Source organism: Neodiprion virginianus, chromosome 1 (genome assembly GCF_021901495.1).
Source record: "Neodiprion virginianus isolate iyNeoVirg1 chromosome 1, iyNeoVirg1.1, whole genome shotgun sequence".
Classification (NCBI taxonomy): domain Eukaryota; kingdom Metazoa; phylum Arthropoda; class Insecta; order Hymenoptera; family Diprionidae; genus Neodiprion; species Neodiprion virginianus.
Genome location: NC_060877.1, coordinates 34,411,660 through 34,432,013, shown reverse-complemented (window position 1 = coordinate 34,432,013; position 20,354 = coordinate 34,411,660). Strand labels below are relative to the sequence as shown.

Genomic DNA, 20,354 nt, shown 5'->3' with positions numbered 1-20,354 from the left:
AAGAATTCATTCGAATGGTAGTTGTAAAAAATATATGCGCGCGTGTGTGTGTGTGTGTGTATATGTATATATGTATGTACGTATATTATAGATACAACCATCCCTCGACGGGCGGAAAATTATTTTTGATTCATATCCGGCGACCCTTTTGCGCTCTGCAAAAATATCGCGCACAAAGCGTGAGCGGCATACTCCATTATTAACTGGTTTACAGTGGTGATAATATTCCGCAACGACGCGGTGTTGCAAAATATATATGAACTAAAAAAAAAAAGAAATAAAAAATAAGATGCGAAATTAAATGAATATCCAATTCAGGCGAAATTTTTCGCTCTATATCGACTTGGGACGACGGCGAGCTTTTCAGAGGCGGTGCTTTTATACCTTCGGTCTATCTGACGAGTGACGCCTTGTCAATTTTTCCCGGGCTCTTCCGCAGTGTCGCGATCAAATCGAAAAGTAACGAAATCAAGTTCTACACGGAGATGAATGCAGAATGACCGATATTCGAATTGACAATGTGAGATTGACGAATATACGTATTATATCGTCAGTTTGAGGTAAAACTTCGAACGGTGAGAACTCGTGAGGCTGAAGTTAGTAACGTTAACGTACCGGAAATATCAGGGAAGAAATCATTATTGCACGAGTATGTTTCGTTTATCATACATAGTTGACTAAATTTCAAAATTTCAGACAATCCTCAAGGCGCGAAGTAACGATTTTTCCTAAACATGCATCGTTGCAGTAACGTTACTGTAAACTTCATTCTCGTGAAAACTCCGAACATACGATGGCTTTGATTACTGGATGCATCAACTTTCGAAAAAACTTTCGAGAGTTGAAGTATGACTTTCGAGCCTTACTGCAGCGAAAGCTCGAGCTTCTGTTTATTCCGTCAACAAGTTCGAGACATGTGAGAGATTCTGTTTCGGACAGGGTTAAAGTCACGGTTTCCGAGCTGTTATTTTTCACGCGAAAAGTGAAGTAGAAGAATAATAATAAGAATAAGAAGAAGAAGAAGAGCGAGCTGCCTCTGTTTTCCTACACGCGTTTTCCGCGGACGGCTTCCTCCTCCAAACAACGATCCCTCGTCCCCGGTTCCTGGGCCCTGTCAACGAGCTTGCAGCGAGGCTCCTCGTGCCCCAAGAGCTTGTAATTTCCGGCGACATTTACCCGCCACCTCCACCAACCCTTTTTATACGACGCAGAGTGTTTGCCACGCGAGTCTCGCCTGCCTTCCTGCAATGTCACTTAGCGATAGCTGCAGGCAGCACCGCGATACGTTGTTAGTCGTACGCGATTTAACATGCAACGCGTGTCGCTTATCTCAAAATGATGCGTGTTTTTCTTTTTTGCCTTTCATCGTCGTTTATCATCGTCGTAATACAACATGGTGTGACGTGTGTGGACGTGGTAATAAAAAAATTCATCTATTATATACACATATTATATAGGTATGTATATTTGCAATCGGAGAAAGTTCAATGAAATTAAAAAGTGAATAAATATTGTTAATTATAGGTACACGAGCGCGTCTAATCAATTATGTGCTTGATTATATACGTTGGTACTTCACATGCTCCATTTCCGGTGACAGTTTATCTGATTTATTTACCAACCGGTTCACATATCTTGAAACTAACTTGAAATTATTCACATTAAATCACATGACTGTCGATTTGATTTGACATTTTATTCTTGTTTTCCGAGTATAATAATTATTTATTTAACTGTAGTGTTCACTTTTTATTGTGTCTTTAAATATATAACCTTAATCTCCAAATAAATCCGGTATGTATACTAAAAAATAATCGATTTAACCAACATTTCGGTATATCGTTCAGTTACCGTATCATTGTATTTTATCATGCAGACCGCTTTCTTTGAGCTTTATTGCTTACTAATATTTTAACAGCTTGAAAAATTCGGTACGAGTTTTTATCGTCGTTGGTGTAAAAAAGCAAGTCGTTAGTTTTTGTGTAAAAGAATATCAGTTCGGAAAAGAAGGGTTTCGAAGGAAAAAGCTTTGATAAAAAAAAAAAAATATCCATCGGATTATGGAAATGCCGGGCGGTTGACGAGGATGGCAGACAGTTACAGAGGATAGGATATAGACGATGGTTCGAGTGGTTTATAGAGCACGAAGCTGGAGGTCCGAGCCAGCTTTCCGAGGTTCCTTCGCAGTTTAAGTACGGGCCACTCAATTAACTCGGTATCTTTGGTATTTGCATTTCAATATGGCCGCGAGCCAAAGGCTCCACGGTAGAAAATTCAATGAAACCTTCAGCCGGCCCGCCTATTAGCTTATAAGGTACGTTATATATCCATAGATAAGTGTATCCGCCATAGATAGGTATATACGTATATCCATCCAACCACCCCCAAGCTAACCGCGTACCTATATTATGCCGGGGAGCTCTCAGATTGAATTCCCGCTGCAACCAAGTTTCATTCTATCCTATTTTCATCCTTCTCTCGACTCTCCTCCTCTCGGTTTTTAACTCCAATTTCAAACCACCGGATTGGATGAGACGCGGGTAAAGTCAATTCGCGATTTTCTATACTCACAATCGATCATTCGTCATCATCTCGACCAGTTTCAATCGACTCGTAGTATATTTTTTTCCACCTTCAAATTTAATCTCGTTACAAATGAAAGGGACAAAACGTTTCTACGCATGTACCAATTATTTTCTCGCGTGACGAATGGTCTTTAAAGTCCGATGAAAGATCGATTCGGAGTTGTTAAAAAATGACTTGAACGCAGTCCGCGTCCGGTTTACAACGCGTATCAGATTCAAAGACATACCTGAGCCATGTTGCGCGGTCTCCTCACGGATGTTGTTACGTGGACAACGGATGCTCGTGGCATTTTGTAGCCGTTCCGATTGTGGTCCGCCGGCACAGCAGTAACCTGGAAACAGAAAGCAGACTATGAGCGAATTGTCGCCGATCGACGTATCGCTGATCGGGTAATCAATCGGGACCCCGTCGAGTTTTTAAAGGCTGTCGAAGCTAGAGGAGCCGGGAATGGATAAGGTTAAAAGCTTTCCATTTGGAAGTGGGGTCTGTTGGAATTCCTCTTCGTGCAGTCAGTCCATCGAGCGTCAAGGGTTTCTGGACATGGTTTCGGTGAACTACGTTTACCAGTGATTTCCACCCGGCATTTCGCTCTCCTTAAAACTCCCTCCTCACTTCTCGGTTTTCGGACTCGACTTCGGCTTCTGTTCGTCTTTTCATCCGAGGGTCGAGACACAAAATAAAAAGGACCTAGGCTGACAAAGGACTACGGCGAAAACTCCTCCCTCCTTAATTGGCTTCCTATCGTTCAACCGAGTGGCCAGGCTGCCCTTTTACCCGACTTTCTTCTTCTCACTCGCGTCTGATCTCTCGGACCGTTTGTCACCACCAGACGAAATGCACTTCCAATCTGCTCACCATCGGCAATATTAACCACCCATTTCGTTCCTGAGTGGCTCATCCGTCATCTTCCATTTCTCCTCGGCGCATCGCCCCGGCGATACAACTTTCCGAGATCATAGGTGTCCCTTTAGTTTCGTACTGTATTTATATCGTTATCTCCTACAACAGCCCCCTTGTTAAGGTTTAAGACGTTCCAACCGCTGGGTTCCTTTGAAGGACGAACACGCTCTCCAAAGTGGTCAGTCCCTTTGCTCTCCTCCGCTTTCGTTTCACATATCACGAAAGAGAATGGACCTAAATTTATACATTGTAGAAGGGCAAGAGGGATGGTCAGAGGTTCAATCCCTTCCACTCGGATGAACCGTATCACCAGGGATAAAATAATATGGACACAGATATAAATTCTACCTTTCCGATGCTTGGAATGAGGGTAAAAAATGAGAGAAATTCCTGATCCTCAACGGAGACATTCCTTGGTCTCTCTTTCCGCGTCGTTAGACACACCGCGGTTCAATCTACGAAATATATATCATATGAAAACTTGGAGGAAGACCCGCAAGATTGAGCCCATCAAGGTAACTGATCTGCTACTGTTTCATTTACGTCCGTAACTTGTAGGTCAGATACCGTGACCGTATGTAAATATCCTGCTATACTCGTACTTGCGGTGTCAACCATTATAAGTACACGCTCGTGGTTTTCACTCTCACGCTTCATTTTACCTTTTTACATAATTTTTCGTCATCGACATCGATGCACGCTTGATCATAGTGCCCGTATACTTCTGACCATACGATCCACGAACGAGCCCACGAACTTCCTCGTCCGCATTCCCTCATGGTAGGAAAAACTTTTCGTGCATAGATTTTTTTTATTACCTTTTTACTCGCGAGTTCTATATCGTTGAGAGTGTCTTTCTCCTCTTTCTCATCGCTCCTTTTGAATTTTACCCGGCTCGGATCGCGTTTGTTTTAAACTTTTAAGAAGTTTTTTTTTTTCCCCCTCCTACTTGAAGGGAGAACGGAGAACGTCGGAGTTGTAGTATAGGAAAAAGTTACTCAAGAAGGTTCAAGCTGTAGGTAGAGGCTGAGCCGAGCCTCAACCTAGCTCCGATCTGCGCCAGCCAACGTCTCTCACACTTTTAGCCAAAAATGTTATTTCGCATTCCCAAGGGCGGGAGGGAGGAGAGTAATGCCTGGGTACAGAGCCACCTTCCTGACATCCTTCGTGCGATAAGTCACACCCGGCGACGCGAGGAACGCGGGATACTTGATACCAGAGACGATGCTTCGTCGTCCAAAGGGCAGAGACGACTTTATTCGAAAATTGAGTGTAATCTTGCCGTGCAGATATTCTCTACCGCGTCAAAGAGAACCCTCGGCTGCATCGAGTATGCAAATTTGACTGATTGAACAATGAATAATCAAACCTACAGGCGGAGGATGAAGCCGCTCGAGTATATCCGGCTGGATAATTGATGATCGTCGTGTTCTGAGCCCAGCTTGTAAGTTGTGTCCATGTGTAAATAAATAATGAATAGCATCGATCACTCCGCCTGAAACATTTCAGACACTGCGCAGGGATACCGCGGAGGTGTAAACTCGGTGTAAATAATCAAGTCGAACATTTCACCCCGCAGTGGCCATAACTCGAATTTCTCCCTATGCCGCGGTGGCTTGTTTACGCGGTTAGATAGACGTATATATATATGTATGCATGCCGTAGGAGGAACGTCCCAAGTTTGTTTTTGGAATTCTCCTACGGAGTAATAATTAGAATAAAGCTGTTACTTTTAAATGTTAGCTTTCTCTTGGCGCTCAGTCGGGGTTGAACTGCGGCTTGGCCAGCACCGATTTAGCCCAGAATTATCCGATACAAGAAAATTAGTGCCGGAGAGCTTGTTGTTTCTATTACTCGAGAAATTCCAAAAGAATTTCGATGTAGGTCCTTACCTACGGATAATTCTATCCAAAAATGTGAAAAAGTAACAACTGTTATTGGAGTCGAGTAGATGAACCATGTTCATATGGGACATTTTTCAGGTCTCGATATTCCGCGACCGTTTCTCACATTAGGTAAATCCTTTCCACGCCTGTCGAAACTCCGCAGAGAGGTCTACAAGTATTTCGCGTAGCTGGTCTCGAGCCGGCTAAATGATCCCTCGAACCTCGGCTAAGCATGGTTAAATTAATTGCACGCCGGGTGTACGCGCAGGTACCGACGAAGCAGCTCCCCTCGTCTCGTCAGATCGTTGTTTTCCTTACAAATTGCTCCGGCAAGCGGAAACTTGGCGCCGCGTTCGTTTGCCCAGAGGGTAGTTTCTGACGGACGAGGAGAACGACCTTTTCGCTCACCCATTTTCATCCCCACGGTTTTTATCAAATTGATCTTCTTCAAGCTCGCTGAGAGCGCGAGCGGCAGACAGGACCGCGTGTATATAATAAATATTTTCCATATTACAATATCGTGCATATAACGTAGCGCGAACGGCGGCGAACTCGAATCCAATTATCGGGTTTTCCCCGTTTTGTTTGCGTAACAGATTTGGTTACGTGTCGTGGATGCCGGAATATGCGTATATGATGTGGTAATGGAGAATTTCGACCAAGATGCGATAGCCCGAAGAGTGATCGACCGGATTTCATAACGTCGTGCAAACCAATCTCGCCTGCGGGGTCATTTAAGAACAGCTGAAACGGCGATGATTTCTGCTTTGTTCGGATCCGATTCGTATCGTGTTGTCTTCGAAAATGCGACGCGATCAAGATCACCGTTTACGTCAGGGTGGTTCTTATTTAGGGTGTAGACGAATTTTTCCGCCCCACTCCCCAAATCAATTTCAAATGATTCAAAAACAATTGCCTATTTTTTTTCAGATCTTTACTTCATCTTACTGAAATAGTTTGCACGGTGATCGAAGTTTCTTATGGAAATAACATGCAAAAAACTGTGATTTTTTTTTTCGATAGTAGCACTTATACCCACTAAAACCTCGCAATTACTCATTATTTGTAACATTATAACTTTTAAAGTAAAATATACACTGAGAAAAAAAGTTTTTCCCATATTATTTCCGTAAAGAAACTACGGTCACAATGCAAACTATCTTAGAGTTTAAATTAGGCCATTGTTTTTGAATTATTTGAAGTTGATTTGGGGGGTGGGGTGGAAAAAATTCGTCAACACCATAAATAAGGGCCACCTTGATATACATGTATGGATATGCAGTCGCAGATTTGCTCGCACCTCGCGAGCTTTTGAACTAACAATGAGAAAGACTGAAAAGCTACTGAATAAATGAATCGAGGAAACTCGGCTGCAACTTATTCGACGAAAATTGTTGAATTAACCCTGGAAAATTCACCTCGTTTTTAACCTCGTTCTTTTTGCGAACATTCGGGTCAGGTGCCTCAGCTATGAATATCCGTCCATGTCACGTGACGGCTGTCTAGTGCAACTGCTCTCTACTGTTATTAATGTCCCCCCGGGGGCTTTTACTTTCGTCTTTTATTTCCTACCAGAGTATAATACGATGGGTGAAACGGTATGTGTGTCGGTGGATTTTTCTCCTTTTCTCTAGTTTAGAAAAGGGAGGACTTACGGAGTTTTTACTTGAGACTTACGCGGCGTATCCAGAGATGTCTAGTCTGGCCAATTAAACGAGCAGCACTCGAGCTACACCGGGTTAAGAAACACCTGATGCCTTTTCTCGATTTAGTATATCTCCGTTTTATCCCAGTCCAATTAAATTAAATTCTTGTCGTATTTCATTCCATTTATATTATTATTACGAGATTGAAAAATAAGTATTGAAAAAGAACACAAGCTAAATATCAACAACGCCTGCGGCAAAATTTCATCTGCTCTTTCATATTTCTTCGACATGAAAAGAACCGACTCTACTCTACCCTGTATAATCGCGAGAATTTTTCTTGGTCTAGATACATACGAGAAAAGTATACAAATAGACGAAGATGAGGAGAAAAGGAGTCGTACAAAGAGACGAGTAATAAAGGTGCAATGATTCAGCTGGCTGGTGAACTTCCTTAGTTGTTTGGGTGATTTCGGCAGACGTAAGCAGCACGCTATGAAAGTTGAGTCCTCTTTTGCCCTTAGAAGAAAAGAACTCTTACTTACGTACTTTTGCTTTCGTTATACCAGCTGAGCTAGACGATTTTTATTTTTTTCACCGTCTCGTTTATTTCGGTATACCTACGTGCATACCTACGTTCGTTCGACTTTGTCCCGCGACCCGAGAGAGAAAAGGTGTCAATGACTGGCTGCGGATCCCGCACCACGTTTCCTTCTCCTCCTCCTCGTACCATTTCCCACCCCGTGCATTACTATTTCACGTTAGTGAATACAGGGTGTGTAAGAAAGGCTTGTTCATTGGTTTATAGTTCGTAAATTAGTTTTAAGTTAATCTAGAGTGATTTTTAAATGTTTGATTGATAGAAAACAAGTTCAAGTTTGATAAACAACTCTTTTTTTCACGGGATTGTTGCGGAAAGAGAGGACAAGGGATTCGGTAAAGTATGTTGGAATAACGGAGACGTTTTGTGAATAGCGAATAAAGTTATTTACGAATTTCGTATCGCTGGTATCATCAAGTGCGCTGGAATAGTTTATGCGAATTCATTATTCAATTTAAGTCGTTCCATCTCTGTTGTAAAAGTTCATCGGAGAGATTCTGGCAACTTTAGTTTACCCAAAAGGAAAAGTCTTCCAGAGAACTAAAGACCAGGATTTAACCACCAGCTATCGATTTCAGAACTCGCAAAAATTTAAAAGCAAAAATCTTAAACACATTACCAATTTATCTTGAGATGAATCGATGAAACTTCTCGCAACGAACCAAATAATTAATTAACCGTAACAAGATAAAGTGGAATGTAGAAATTCGAGAGACGACATCTTCCCTTTGCTCGGTACTTTCGTTGTGTTCACAACTAATTTCCTTATCGTTTCATTTGTTTCACACACAACCACACCGATTTTTCCTTGATCTATTCGTCAACATTGACAATTCGCAACGTTAAGACGTCAAACAACCCACTCGTCAAGGTATCGCGTCACCTCGTCGATAAATATCCCACGAGCGTGGGATGTTACAAGAGTCGGTGCCCGATTTGGCCGGACGTTTAATCGGAGGCGGTCACCCGTTTCTCAATCGACCCTTTGTTTCCGACCTTTCGCTCTGATAACAATTCGACCGTTCGTTTCCTTTCGTTTTGACGGCTGCTGGTCGCTCCTCGACGCTGCACTGAAAACGTGCTGCAGGGGATCGGCACGTGTTCGGAGCGGGTTTCTAAGTGTGTTATAGGTGCGGCATGCTCTACACACGTGAGAAACGCTTCGCGATCCACCCACCGCCACCCCCCTTCCCCCATCTCTCTCTCTCTCTCTCTCTTTTTCTCTCTTATTCTCGGTCACACCGCTACAGTATTATAGGTACGTGGGTGAAATAAACGCGTTCCCGGCACAGACGGATCACCGGAACAGCAAGAAGAGAGTTATGTACTGCGGGACAGGAAGGGGAGTGAGAAATGAGCCCGGTAGCTAGAAATTGCGCAACTTTTGTACGTGTACATATATTATGCAGTACTCCGGGGGAAATGATCCGCGTAATTGTTGCGTTTTGTATGTTATTTAGGGTGATGCGATTCCCTTCTTTTTTTCTTACACCATCTTTATCCCTATCGGCCGGAGGCATTCTTCATTCGGTCAGATTCATCCCCCCCTCCCCCCTGTAAGTGATATGTTCAAATATCAGTTTTGGCTTTTTTTGTCGCTTCACCTTTGCGTGATATTTTATTTGTCGTTTGTGTGTCGCGCGTTTCAACTCGTAAAGAATCATCGTACGAAATATCGTACGCGGAAGTTGCAAAGTCGAAGAGGATACGGGAATAAACGCGTGTCGCATTAACCGCGATGGTTCCGAAGCGCAATTAACGAATCAGCGATTAGCCGCGTTTCTCTGTCGAGCGAATCTCTGCAAACGTGAGAGATTTCAGACACGCGATAATACCTACTCGAGAGACGACGCACTTTGTACGCACCTCGTAGTAATTTACTTCTCATTTTGCGCGGGAAATTTAACAGGCGTTGAAATTGACCAGATTTTAGAAACGATCTCGGTCGGTGATTGACTTTATTTGATACTTATATTCACTCAATTATATTCGCTGCATGCACGATCAATTTTCATAAATCAACCAAGTCGTTGAACGAAACGCGAGGTTTAATCGAATCAAAAATTCCAACTATCGCTATTCCGTTTACAACAAGCATAGCACGGCAGTGAGACATCGCGGTTATTGTCAACGGTAAAAATTTGCCTCCGCAAGCAAGAGTAATTTCTTCGAGACGCAATTCGGCGTGCATTCGCGTGTAATAAACTATATTTATTACAACCGTCTCTGGGAGTGCAGAGAACTCGTAAATATACTCTTAAGGAGACTTGAGTCTGACGTTTCGGTGTATAAGTGCAGGCCAGCTGGAGCCGCGAAGACGCCACTGGAGGAGATCGGCATTGGTACGTAATTGTAAATCCCGAGTTCAGTGGCCAATTAAGAGTGAATTTTCAGCAGTTTCGCCGCTTTGAAGGAGAAGAAAAATGAAAGGCAATCGTCTCTCGTTATAAGGCCGGTCATGGGGCTATACTGACATCAGGACGGTGGCAATTTTTTATTGTAATTTTTTTTTTTGGTCTTTTTTAACTCTTCAACGCCTCAACGCGTCCGGAATTCGCACCGCATTGGTTCAAGCGCGTCGGATATCGGAATGCACTTTATATCGTTGATGCCAGTCACCCCGCGTGCTGAGTATATACAAGATGTTTGTTTTATTGCGAAACTAATTACACGCCGTAGAGTCACGCCCTCGCATATATCGTAGGAGTTAATCCGACGTTTGCTGCAGCGGTTGTCTGTCCTGCAACACGTGTGGATATACTATTTCTTCTATTCGCTGCAATCCATCGATAGGTATAAATGCAGCTTGATACGGCGCGTCTTTATCACGGTTCAGTCTGTGATATTTGCTGCTGCTGCTACTGGTGCTTCGGGAAAAGTGTCAACCGGAGAAAGCGATTTTACCATTTTTCAACCCTTGCTCAACACTCGTATGACTTCTCTTAGTGTATTCATGAGACCTTCGTCATTTCCGTATTAATTATCGAGAGTGTCGTGTGTACCTTACGCGTGTTTCAAAACAGCGAGTATGCAACCCAAAGAAAAAGAAAAAAAACCTATCTCAGGAGTAAATTCTCACCCACAACTAATCTGTGATAATGCTAAATTCTCTTAAGAAAATAGTTGAGGGTTTGTTTTTTAGGGCAGAATCGTTAGTCATGGGAGCGAAATAGAAATAGAAAGAGAAGAGTTGTAATTTTCCGTTCCATGTTCACCGTGCGTGTTTTCTTTTTTTTTTTTTTCATTTGCAAATTTTACCGGCCTAATTTACGACCGCGTGTAAAATTCGCGCCGCAGGGAAATTTCCTCCTGCTCATTTTCTACCGTGCAAATATTCCGTGGTTGGTCAGTGTAGGGGGTGTTTCTTTTTTTTTTTTTTTTCTCCTTCCTTCCTACTGCGAATCTGGTCTATCTACATCGGTCTCGTCGTAAACTTGCAGTCGCAGTATAAACCTCAACCAGAGTGACTTGTGCACATGTCGCATGGAGCGCGTATTTTACATACTCCGCAAAGTGTAACGTATAACGGTCTATATTCACGTGTTTGCTGACTATTCTTTATCCGGGTTAGCACAAACTACTTGTATTATCTACGCAAAACGTCCAGTTGAACATTATACGACGAACGAATGGGGGGGGAGGAATAATTGCGGGTTACACTTATTATTATATGTACATTTAGCTCGGCTTTCACGCTCGTGTAGCGTTTACTACATATCGTGCGAAAATCTACCGACTGCCAAGATATATTCATTTGCTTTCTTACACACTCGCTTAATCTACGATACTCGTTTAACGACGTAATACCCGCTATCGGTATAACTTACAGCTTTTATTATATACGCACAGTTGTACCTATGAGGTTAACGTCTACTGCTAAACTTGTCTTACGGTTATTAACCACTCGTTAAATATCATCAACATATCACCGAGGATCTTTGGTATTTGCTCAGCTGCGTCTTTTCACAATTTCTTCAACCCAAACACCTCGGGAATTTCATTCGGTGAAAAGTTTTTCGTTTTTTTATTTCTTTTTTACTTTTCGAAAATAAGTCGACGACACGACGAGCATAAAGGATCATTTTCTTTTTTTATCTTGCAACCTTTTTTTTTTTATTATCTTCATCGGTTACTCAGTTCATCCTGCGACTGTAACGAGTTGGACACCAAATCTTCTTTCTCCAATTAGTTCCGTAGGATTTAACCACGTTGTGCGAGTTTCTGTAGCGAACCTCATTTGTCTCCTTCAGTATAAACTTGAAATTTCGTTTCTGGGTACTCGGACTTGTTTCAAATTGAATTCACATGGGGAACGAATTGTGTACGTGTTGAGAAACGGAGGCGAGAAACTGAGTGGGAAAATATAAATGTTTTCGCAACTGTCCTCATACAAGATAGCCTCGACAATTTCGTGAAATTTCATAAAAATCTTTCAACGCGGTTTCAAATTTTCTTACCCGATTTCGAATCCGACTTAAAATAGTCTGTGAATTTTTTGTTCAAAAAATCATATCGAATTTCCCGAGAACGATTTCTGAAGAAGTGAAATACCTTCTCCGATAAATAATATAAATACAACGTGATAGGTCGTCTTCCATCAAGAAGATTCAAAGAATTATCAACATCTCTAGTGCCACTCGTGGCTATCGACAAGATATAACCGATGACGAGGTAAATGAGATGTTTTCATCGCGAGACGAGACGAGTCCGAGGACCCTAATTCAATCTTTACGCACATCAATCCCTCGATAAGGAAACGAGCTTATCTCGCGACTCCGAAAAAGACAACAAGCACGCATGTAAGAAAAAGGAAAACATATCCGCAGTCAGCCAGGGCGACTCCAACACTTTCTCCTCCTCTTTTTCGGGGTAAATATTTGTCCGACTTCTCGATCGGTTTACCCGTATATGTATACCTACGTGAGGAAAATCCTTGGAGCAAACACGGGCTTCTTTGCCGAGCACTTTCTCGCCCCTGTGCAGCAAGCGTCCGCAGCCGAAGGCGAACTGACAAGTTTACGTTTGCTTCTTATACGAGGGAAATTATCGTCGAACGAACGAGTCGAGCGGTGGCGATTTTGGGAAAATGGCTTGAACTTACGGAAACGACGTGATACTTGCAATTACATATCAGGGTGCTTCACTTTTCAACGTTTTTCTTTTCTTTTTTACGGTGCCACGGAAAAAATTTGAGATAAATACCGACAAATAAAAAATTGTCGCAACGTCTGGAGGAGGTGAGAAAATATTTAGAGGCCATTACCAATTATTGTGATATTTTTTATTCATTATATATATATATATATATATTAGTTTTTTTTTTCTTTTCGTGGTCCAATTAATCGTTCACCAATCAACAGCAAACTGCGCTTAACAATTCCGCAGTTGGCTGTCCTCGCCCTTCATCCGAAAGATTAATCGTCTCGGAGAAATTTGGACAACAGTTTTTGTTACCGAAATAGTCGTATCCGCGTCATTTTAACGTCCCTATCTCGTTTTCTGTACTGATTTTTACCAACAATGATTAATCGGACCACGATGCGAAAAAAATAAACTAATATATATATATATATATATATATATATATATATATATATATATATATACATACAAGTTCGTAAGGTGTACACATAAAATTAAATAAAAAATATAAAAATAATTGCTAGTGACCTACAAATATTTTCCTACTGCTTACAGGCTTTACGACAATTATTTTTTCACTATTTGTGATAAATTTTTCATATCGCACTTTGAAATAAAATAAAAGCTTAACATTTAAAAATGAACTACCCTATTGTGTATGTATAATACACGTATGTAAGTTCAATACATGGCGACGTTTTTTTCATCCCGATTCGGAGGTAGGGGATTACTTGTTTTCCGTTAGTAGTAAAAGGGCCGGATCGCGAATTACTATCGGAAACCGAGATCACGGGTGACTTCTCCTCCGAGTCTCTGTTTAGACGTAATCGTATTATTCGGGATTACCTCGGGACGCCAGAAGCTGCGTGTATGACTTGTGTGCATATATATATATATATATATATATATATATATATATATATATGCATACACACACACACATACATACTATAGATAGATATACACCATGTACCTAGCCATCAGGGATTCTCAATGCAAGGCATCGCTAAGAATTTACAGGATTTTTCGATCACGGATATTGTTTAAATATACCGCGCAAAATGTTCTCCGTTATGAAAATTATCGGAAAAGTTTCGTTCTCTCGATTTCCTCCTTCAAGTACGCGTACATATTTTGAAATCCTGATCGCACCGCTGCAGTTTGCGTAGAGAAATTTTATAAAAACGTGCCGGTGGTTATTAAAATATCACTCGAATGATTTTCAGATAATCTTTTTCGGATGGTCGAGCTTATTGATAAGCCTTATAGCTGCGAAATTGACGTACTTCAATGCCAATAACTATATATCCTGATCGGCTTATCCGTAATATCGGATGGAGGTTTATACGGATATCGCTGCTCCCGGAATATTCATCCTATTCGCAATCGTGGTAATAACATTAATAGTGAAAATAATGGCGGTGGTAGTTGTGAAAGGAATCAATAATTAATGATTGAAGTCGACGGAAGGGAAACAGGAAGTGAGAAATAATACAAAACAAAATAATACATGGTTTAAAAATTGTCTCTGAAATTGATTGTAACGAATAATTCATCGAAATTTACTGCATCGACTCTGACTAAAAATATACGCTAGAGACATAAAATTTGTGTTAACTCGCGTCCATTTTTTTTTTTTCTTTTTTTTATTTATCTCTTTTCACACCATGTGTTTCATTCTTTTTTTTCTTTTTTTTTTTTTTTCACCAACATTTTTAGTCGCCACATGTTACAAGTCGCCGATCGTTCGGTCGATTTTACGACGAGTTTAACGACTTGTTTGACTGACTCACAAGACACATCTTACGGTGATAGTAGTAGCCTCAATTCGATTCCATTCTAAAAGACGACGCGTTGAATTACAACGAATATAACCGCATGGTTCCAATTGCTAAATTCGTTTCCTGTAAGTTATTACCATAATCGTAAGTAAAACGCAACGTAATCGATGGGAACATAAATGTCACCGTTGGAGGAACATCCGATTTGTTAATTACAAAGATTGTAATTTTTCAATGTCATATCTCTCCGTACACACTATAAGCCATTCACCGTATATCGGAAGGTGAACTGATTAGAATTCGTGAACGTCAGATCCGTAAAGAAACACGGATGAAACCCAATCTCTGCTTTGCAATATTTTCAAGTTAGTCAGTAGAGATTGAAACTGCGAAATATTGTAACTAAATCTTTTCCAATTATTGAAGCCACTAATTAATTCACAGTCTACTGTATTTCTGAGAATCGTTGGAAATTGCGAAACACGGCGATTTTTGCATTTTTAGGTAGCGTTTTCACTACGTCTGCCCGTGATTTGCGGGGTTGATTTGAAAGGCGGAGAAGGGTGGCAGCCTTCTCTTCGAGCCCTTTCATTAGCACGTCAGCCACGCGACTCACGGCCCGAAAACTCGAAACGCACGCACGCACTGAGATTCACGTATATCGGAACAAAAGTTCCTCTATCTATTGTCCGCATTTGGCGTACGAGTATAGACGACGCAACGCCACGTGCTAAACCTCCCGAAATCATCCCGCCGTTTTTTGCACACACTTTATATATATATATATATATATGTACGTAAATTTGCGCGAAAATTTTTCACCGCTGAACAGCTTGTCGTAGCTTTGTTGCATGTAACTAATTGTAAGCAAATTTGTTCGTCGAGTTTGGACATGATAGATATTTTTATTCAAAGTTATTTGTCTTTGCGATGTTTCGGCCGGAACCAGCCGAGCATCGTCAGGCTATCATTAATTAAAAAAGAAAAAAAAAATTATCGTTTGAGAGGACATTTTGTTTTTCTTGTTAACGCTGTCTTGTAATTAGCTTATAATATTCTTAAACTGCATTACGAATCGTATCATGTTTGTAGACACGTAGTTTGAATCTTGACACTGAGATTAAGTTGCGTGTGTAATGTATGACTTTTACATAGAAAATACGGGTTTGATATGGATATTAAATTGAAAAAAAAAAAACGAAGAGAGAAATTGGCTAAATTATAGAACAAGTGTATTAAAGAGTAGAATGTACACGGATTACTTACAATTTTTTACTACCTCGAGGACGCGATGTTGTTAGTTTGCCATTTTTTTAATTTCATAACGACAATGACTTTTATTCCTGAACATGTTTTGACGGGGGTTTTTGCTCCGTCTCAACGACACGACGTTTTGCTTTCACGTAAATACCGCGTCGCGACGTTCAACGTCCAGTTGTCATCGGCCCAGAAAGACACGGACTAGATCCTTGTTTGGCTTCGTTCCGATTCATTCCGATTTGTTCCTCGGCGGAAGATGATGAGAAAGAAAAGTAGGTTTCTTCAACCAATTTGCTAGCTGCCACTCGAGCTGTCGTAATTAATCAATCTTGTGACAGACGTATGGAAGTTTCGTCGGGGAAATAGTTGAGGAAATTTGTTAAAAAAAAAAAAAAAAGAAAGGAAAGAAAATTACATACGTGTACAATATTCGCGTTTGCTCAGCTGTCTGTAATCTTGTAACTTCAATTTGTTCAAGACGAATGTTATCCACCTTTGAAAACATCAAACAAATAAAAAAAATAAATAAATAAACATGATACGTTGAAAAGCGTTACATACACAATTGCAATATCGAATCGTGAAGTAGGTATTGAACTCCTTCAATGCGTTTCGAAGTTAAAGTTCAATTTTCACTCTCATAAGTCAGACAAGAAAGGCGGACATTTTTTCTGTGAAAAATAAAACACCGACTAGTTCCACAAAATTCCAGCCACACGTTTCGATCCTAATTAAGAAGATCTAAAGTAGAATCTAGATACAAAAATACGCCTTTGCATACATTTCGAGCAATCCTGCACGTGTAATTGTTTGTCCCGTCCTCTTTTTTTTTTTTCATTTGTTTGCTTTTGGCAAAAACGAATCCTTGCCTCGGTTTTTTGAAAATTCCACGACAACGACAACGACCGGCACGCTGCTTAGCTCTTGTACAGAATCGCGTTGCAACTAACGGTGGCTCATTGTGAAAATGGAGCACGTTCCAGATTTTTTTTCCCTGAATATTTAAGAGGAGCTTACTACCAAACACCAAACATCGAGCTACAATGGTTAGGGATTTTTGCATATTCATCCCGTCGCGGTCAGGGCACCCTTTGCTTGCAGGAGATTAAAGGTCCCAGTTCCCTCTGTCGGAGTTTCTCTCCTCCTTTTTCTCCCTCTCTCTCTCTCTCTCTTTTCCAGGCCAAAGTGGAAACGCAGACTGCTCGCGGTCTTCTTGCAGTTCTTCTTTGAACCGCGTGTAATACATACGTACCATATACGTACACGTGTTTATATACGCGCGGGATTCTGCACATTGTTTCGTAACTCTGCACGTTTCGTTTCCATGACTGATTCAGGAGGCTAAAACGGATATCAAAGTCATAGTGGATCTCGGTCGAGACAGCGATGCTGCTCGTATCGTGTATATCATACCTAACCTTTTGCGGTTTAGCGATATAATAAAAAAAATTTCTAGTAAAAGACACTCTTATTCGTCGAATTTGCGGTTAATGCGAGGAACATATTTTACCGCTTATTCTCGATCCGTGTGCGTGGAAAAACGATGACTGACGAGTATTGTGATGGATAAATAAAAAAAAAATTGAAGTCTGTGAACGAACAACGTGCGATTATAGCATTGTGCACAAGTGATTGGGCAGTTGCGCGAGTGCTGAGAGCGAGATTGAAACGTTGATAGCGTATTTATTTTTCCTTTAACACGTGCCAGTCTGAGTCCTCGGTTTTTCACTTTGCCTTCCATTTCACGCCTCTGTGTTTTTACTACGATATTTCGTCACTTTGAAATCCCTAAATTTCGGTCATCTTCGGTGAGTGAAAGTCGACCGAGGATAAAGAACAAATAGAAATAGAGAGAGAGAGAGAGAGCGAGAGGAATGAAAATTGAGAAGTTAGAGAGGATGAGAGCCGTCGAAGTTCTGCCTTTGAAGTTTCAATAGCTACCCATTCCGCAGAATATTTGTCGAAGATGCAGGGTCGCTTATCAATCCTTGAATCTCTAATCTCCGGATTTCCCGCCCTCCCAACTCTCTAATGCTCCGTTTCAACTATACTCGAACATTCGTATTCGGTTGGATTCTCATCGTTCGTTTTATCAAGTAATCAAACTTTACATCCAAGTATCTAAGTTTAAACGCCGCGTTAGCTGTCTTGGAAGTATGTATATGTGTTTACATTTTATTACGCTCATAATTATCGTTAATTATTATGAAAAAAAAAAAATTGTAATAACATTAATAAAAGTATACAACGAAATCTAAGAAACGAATGAGTAATTAATGTGAATTCTCAACATCTTTATAAAGTTACCTCTCAAGTCTAATCTCAACTTGTTGCAAGTTACAAGAAAATAGGCTGCACTAATTATCGTTCAAATTTATTATATCAGTGGATTCTGTCTCGTAATTGTAACTAAGCCGAACTTCCTGTTCAGACCGAATAAGTACAAGTACACGATATCTTGTCGCACGATCAGCGTAACTTGCGACAAAATCAAACTCATCCAATACGCCAAACTTCCGTAATAATTTTGACACAGGAAAAAATCTCGCCACAGATGATTCCTCTTACATTCTGACGCATATGAATATGTTTCGAAAAGTTAACGTCATCGGGTATCCGAGCCTGCGTAACGAAGTGCAGCTCGAAGAGAAGGTGCAACAACGGGGTCAGTTTAAGGCCAAGAGAACAACGATGATCTATTTCAGTTGCTAACCTTGTCGGAAGTATCACTCGACGTTCTTTTCCTGCACCGATAAAGACCTGCACACTGCACTGTTTGTTTACCAGTATATTTAGAAACACTGTAACCCTGTGGCAAACTCGAGTTGCCAGTCACGATGCGCTCGAATCTTCGCGGGCGATTTTTGACTCGGGATCAAGATCGATACCGGCAAGTGATAGGATTCAGTAACAGCTCCGCATGATCTATTCGTGTATTCCCGTCATATTCACTGCTTCAGCTCTGATGAAGACCAAACCCCGTGATTACATGTATTTTTAGGCCCCCGGACCGAAAAAAGCTGCAACAAGTTTCACCATAAATATTATTCACGCGTACTTATCGTTAGGTTTGATCTATAAACTGCGAAACTTCTTGGGTGGATTTCACTCTCTGATTTATTATATAATCCGATGGATCTATGAATCCTGATGCAACGATCGTGTAACAGATTCCACCGTTTATAGTCGAGGTTTACAAACCTGACGCGCGAAACGTGAAAGCATCATTGATAGCTATTTTCGTATATCGTCCCAGGAAATACGCCGAATACCACAATTCGGTCTCCGTGAGCTCTTTCCCTGATCACGACCTTGCGAAATATTTTGGAATTCGTGCCGATTCTCTCGGGCCCCGGATAAAACCGACGCCAAGTCGTGAGAATCTACATCCGCTTACTCGCGACAGAAAGTTACAGGAAAAAAAGCTTTTGATTAAATACTTCTTTCACTGCGTAAAATTCATTCAGTTTTCCCAGCTTTAGATAAATTCGACGATTTCGGTAAATCTCTAGTGGATTTTATTTACTTTCTTACTCTGTCAATTCCTCTCTCTCTCTCTCTCTTTCTCACCGTCTTTCTCTCTTTTTTTTCCGCACTTATCGCTGCCCAGAATCGTAAACGTAGCGACGATTTGCGGTTGAATTAATTAATTTATCTCCCTTTTCAAATGTAGTTCACGTGCGATTGTGTTAGTTATACGTTCACGTATATCAATTAGCGTTCCTGCGAGGGTTCTGTTGTCCTGATAATTTCCGCTCGCACGTATGCAGCCTCACGCGTTTTCACTGCAGTTATTATATCACCGAGAGACGATAAAAATTCTTTCGAAATCCATTTTTCACTCCACGCTTAAATGACGCCGGAATCACGCGTATCTCTCCCAACTCGCTGCTGCTTCAGTCGTGTGCCTAGATTTGTCACTTTTAGACAAACATTTCGGCTGGTATTTCATCCACTCCGACTGCACTTCCACGTTCCTTTACACGCATGCAGTTCTGTATACACGAAGGCTGGGGCATATAAACCTAATCTTGAGTTGAATCAGGGATTAGAACACGCCGCTTTTTCTAACACCCCGATTATGTCTGTGTATAAGTATATAAGTTATTCCATCCGTGGCTACCATGCGATAAGCGCTTATAGACAAACAGTTTTAAGTCCCACTCGTATATCTAATAGGCCTCGTCTTCGCTTGGATTCAGGGAACTGCAGTTGTGCAACGAATAGTTATTCTTTTCAGAAAACAAAACTTTACGAATATTATAGTGAAAGTTTTGCGTTTGTTTAGTTTTATCGATTTATTTTTACAATTCCCCTTGAGAGATATGTGCTGAAAGAATTTTTCTAGCACGGTTCCTATTTCTTTGGCATCTTATCAAGTACCGTTTTGCGGTTAAGTTGAAATTTTCTCCGGTGCAAACAAGGCTCACGTGCTACGTGGATAGATATCGAGGAAACAGCAATTCGTGTATGAAATGTTATATATGGAAAATACATGTTGTTGAGTTGAGTTAATAATTCTACATTCGGAAAAACATATATTTGTGTGGTG

General features: G+C 41.0%; 2 protein-coding genes across 15 annotated transcripts in view; one reads left to right on the top strand and one right to left on the bottom strand.

Annotated features, from left to right (window-relative positions):
* LOC124310439 (mediator of RNA polymerase II transcription subunit 20) overlaps positions 1 to 20,354 on the top strand; it is a 90,265-nt gene that overhangs the window by 13,882 nt on the left and 56,029 nt on the right. The gene's annotated exons all lie outside the window — the stretch shown is intronic.
* The window catches only part of LOC124310435 (facilitated trehalose transporter Tret1-like), a 67,981-nt gene that overhangs the window by 9,415 nt on the left and 38,212 nt on the right, over positions 1 to 20,354 (bottom strand). For all 14 annotated transcript variants that reach the window (XM_046774388.1, XM_046774389.1, XM_046774376.1 and 11 more), the window contains one exon: positions 2,813 to 2,917. In XM_046774388.1, the coding sequence (XP_046630344.1) occupies positions 2,813 to 2,917 (105 nt within the window). The remainder of the gene's footprint in view (positions 1 to 2,812; positions 2,918 to 20,354) is intronic.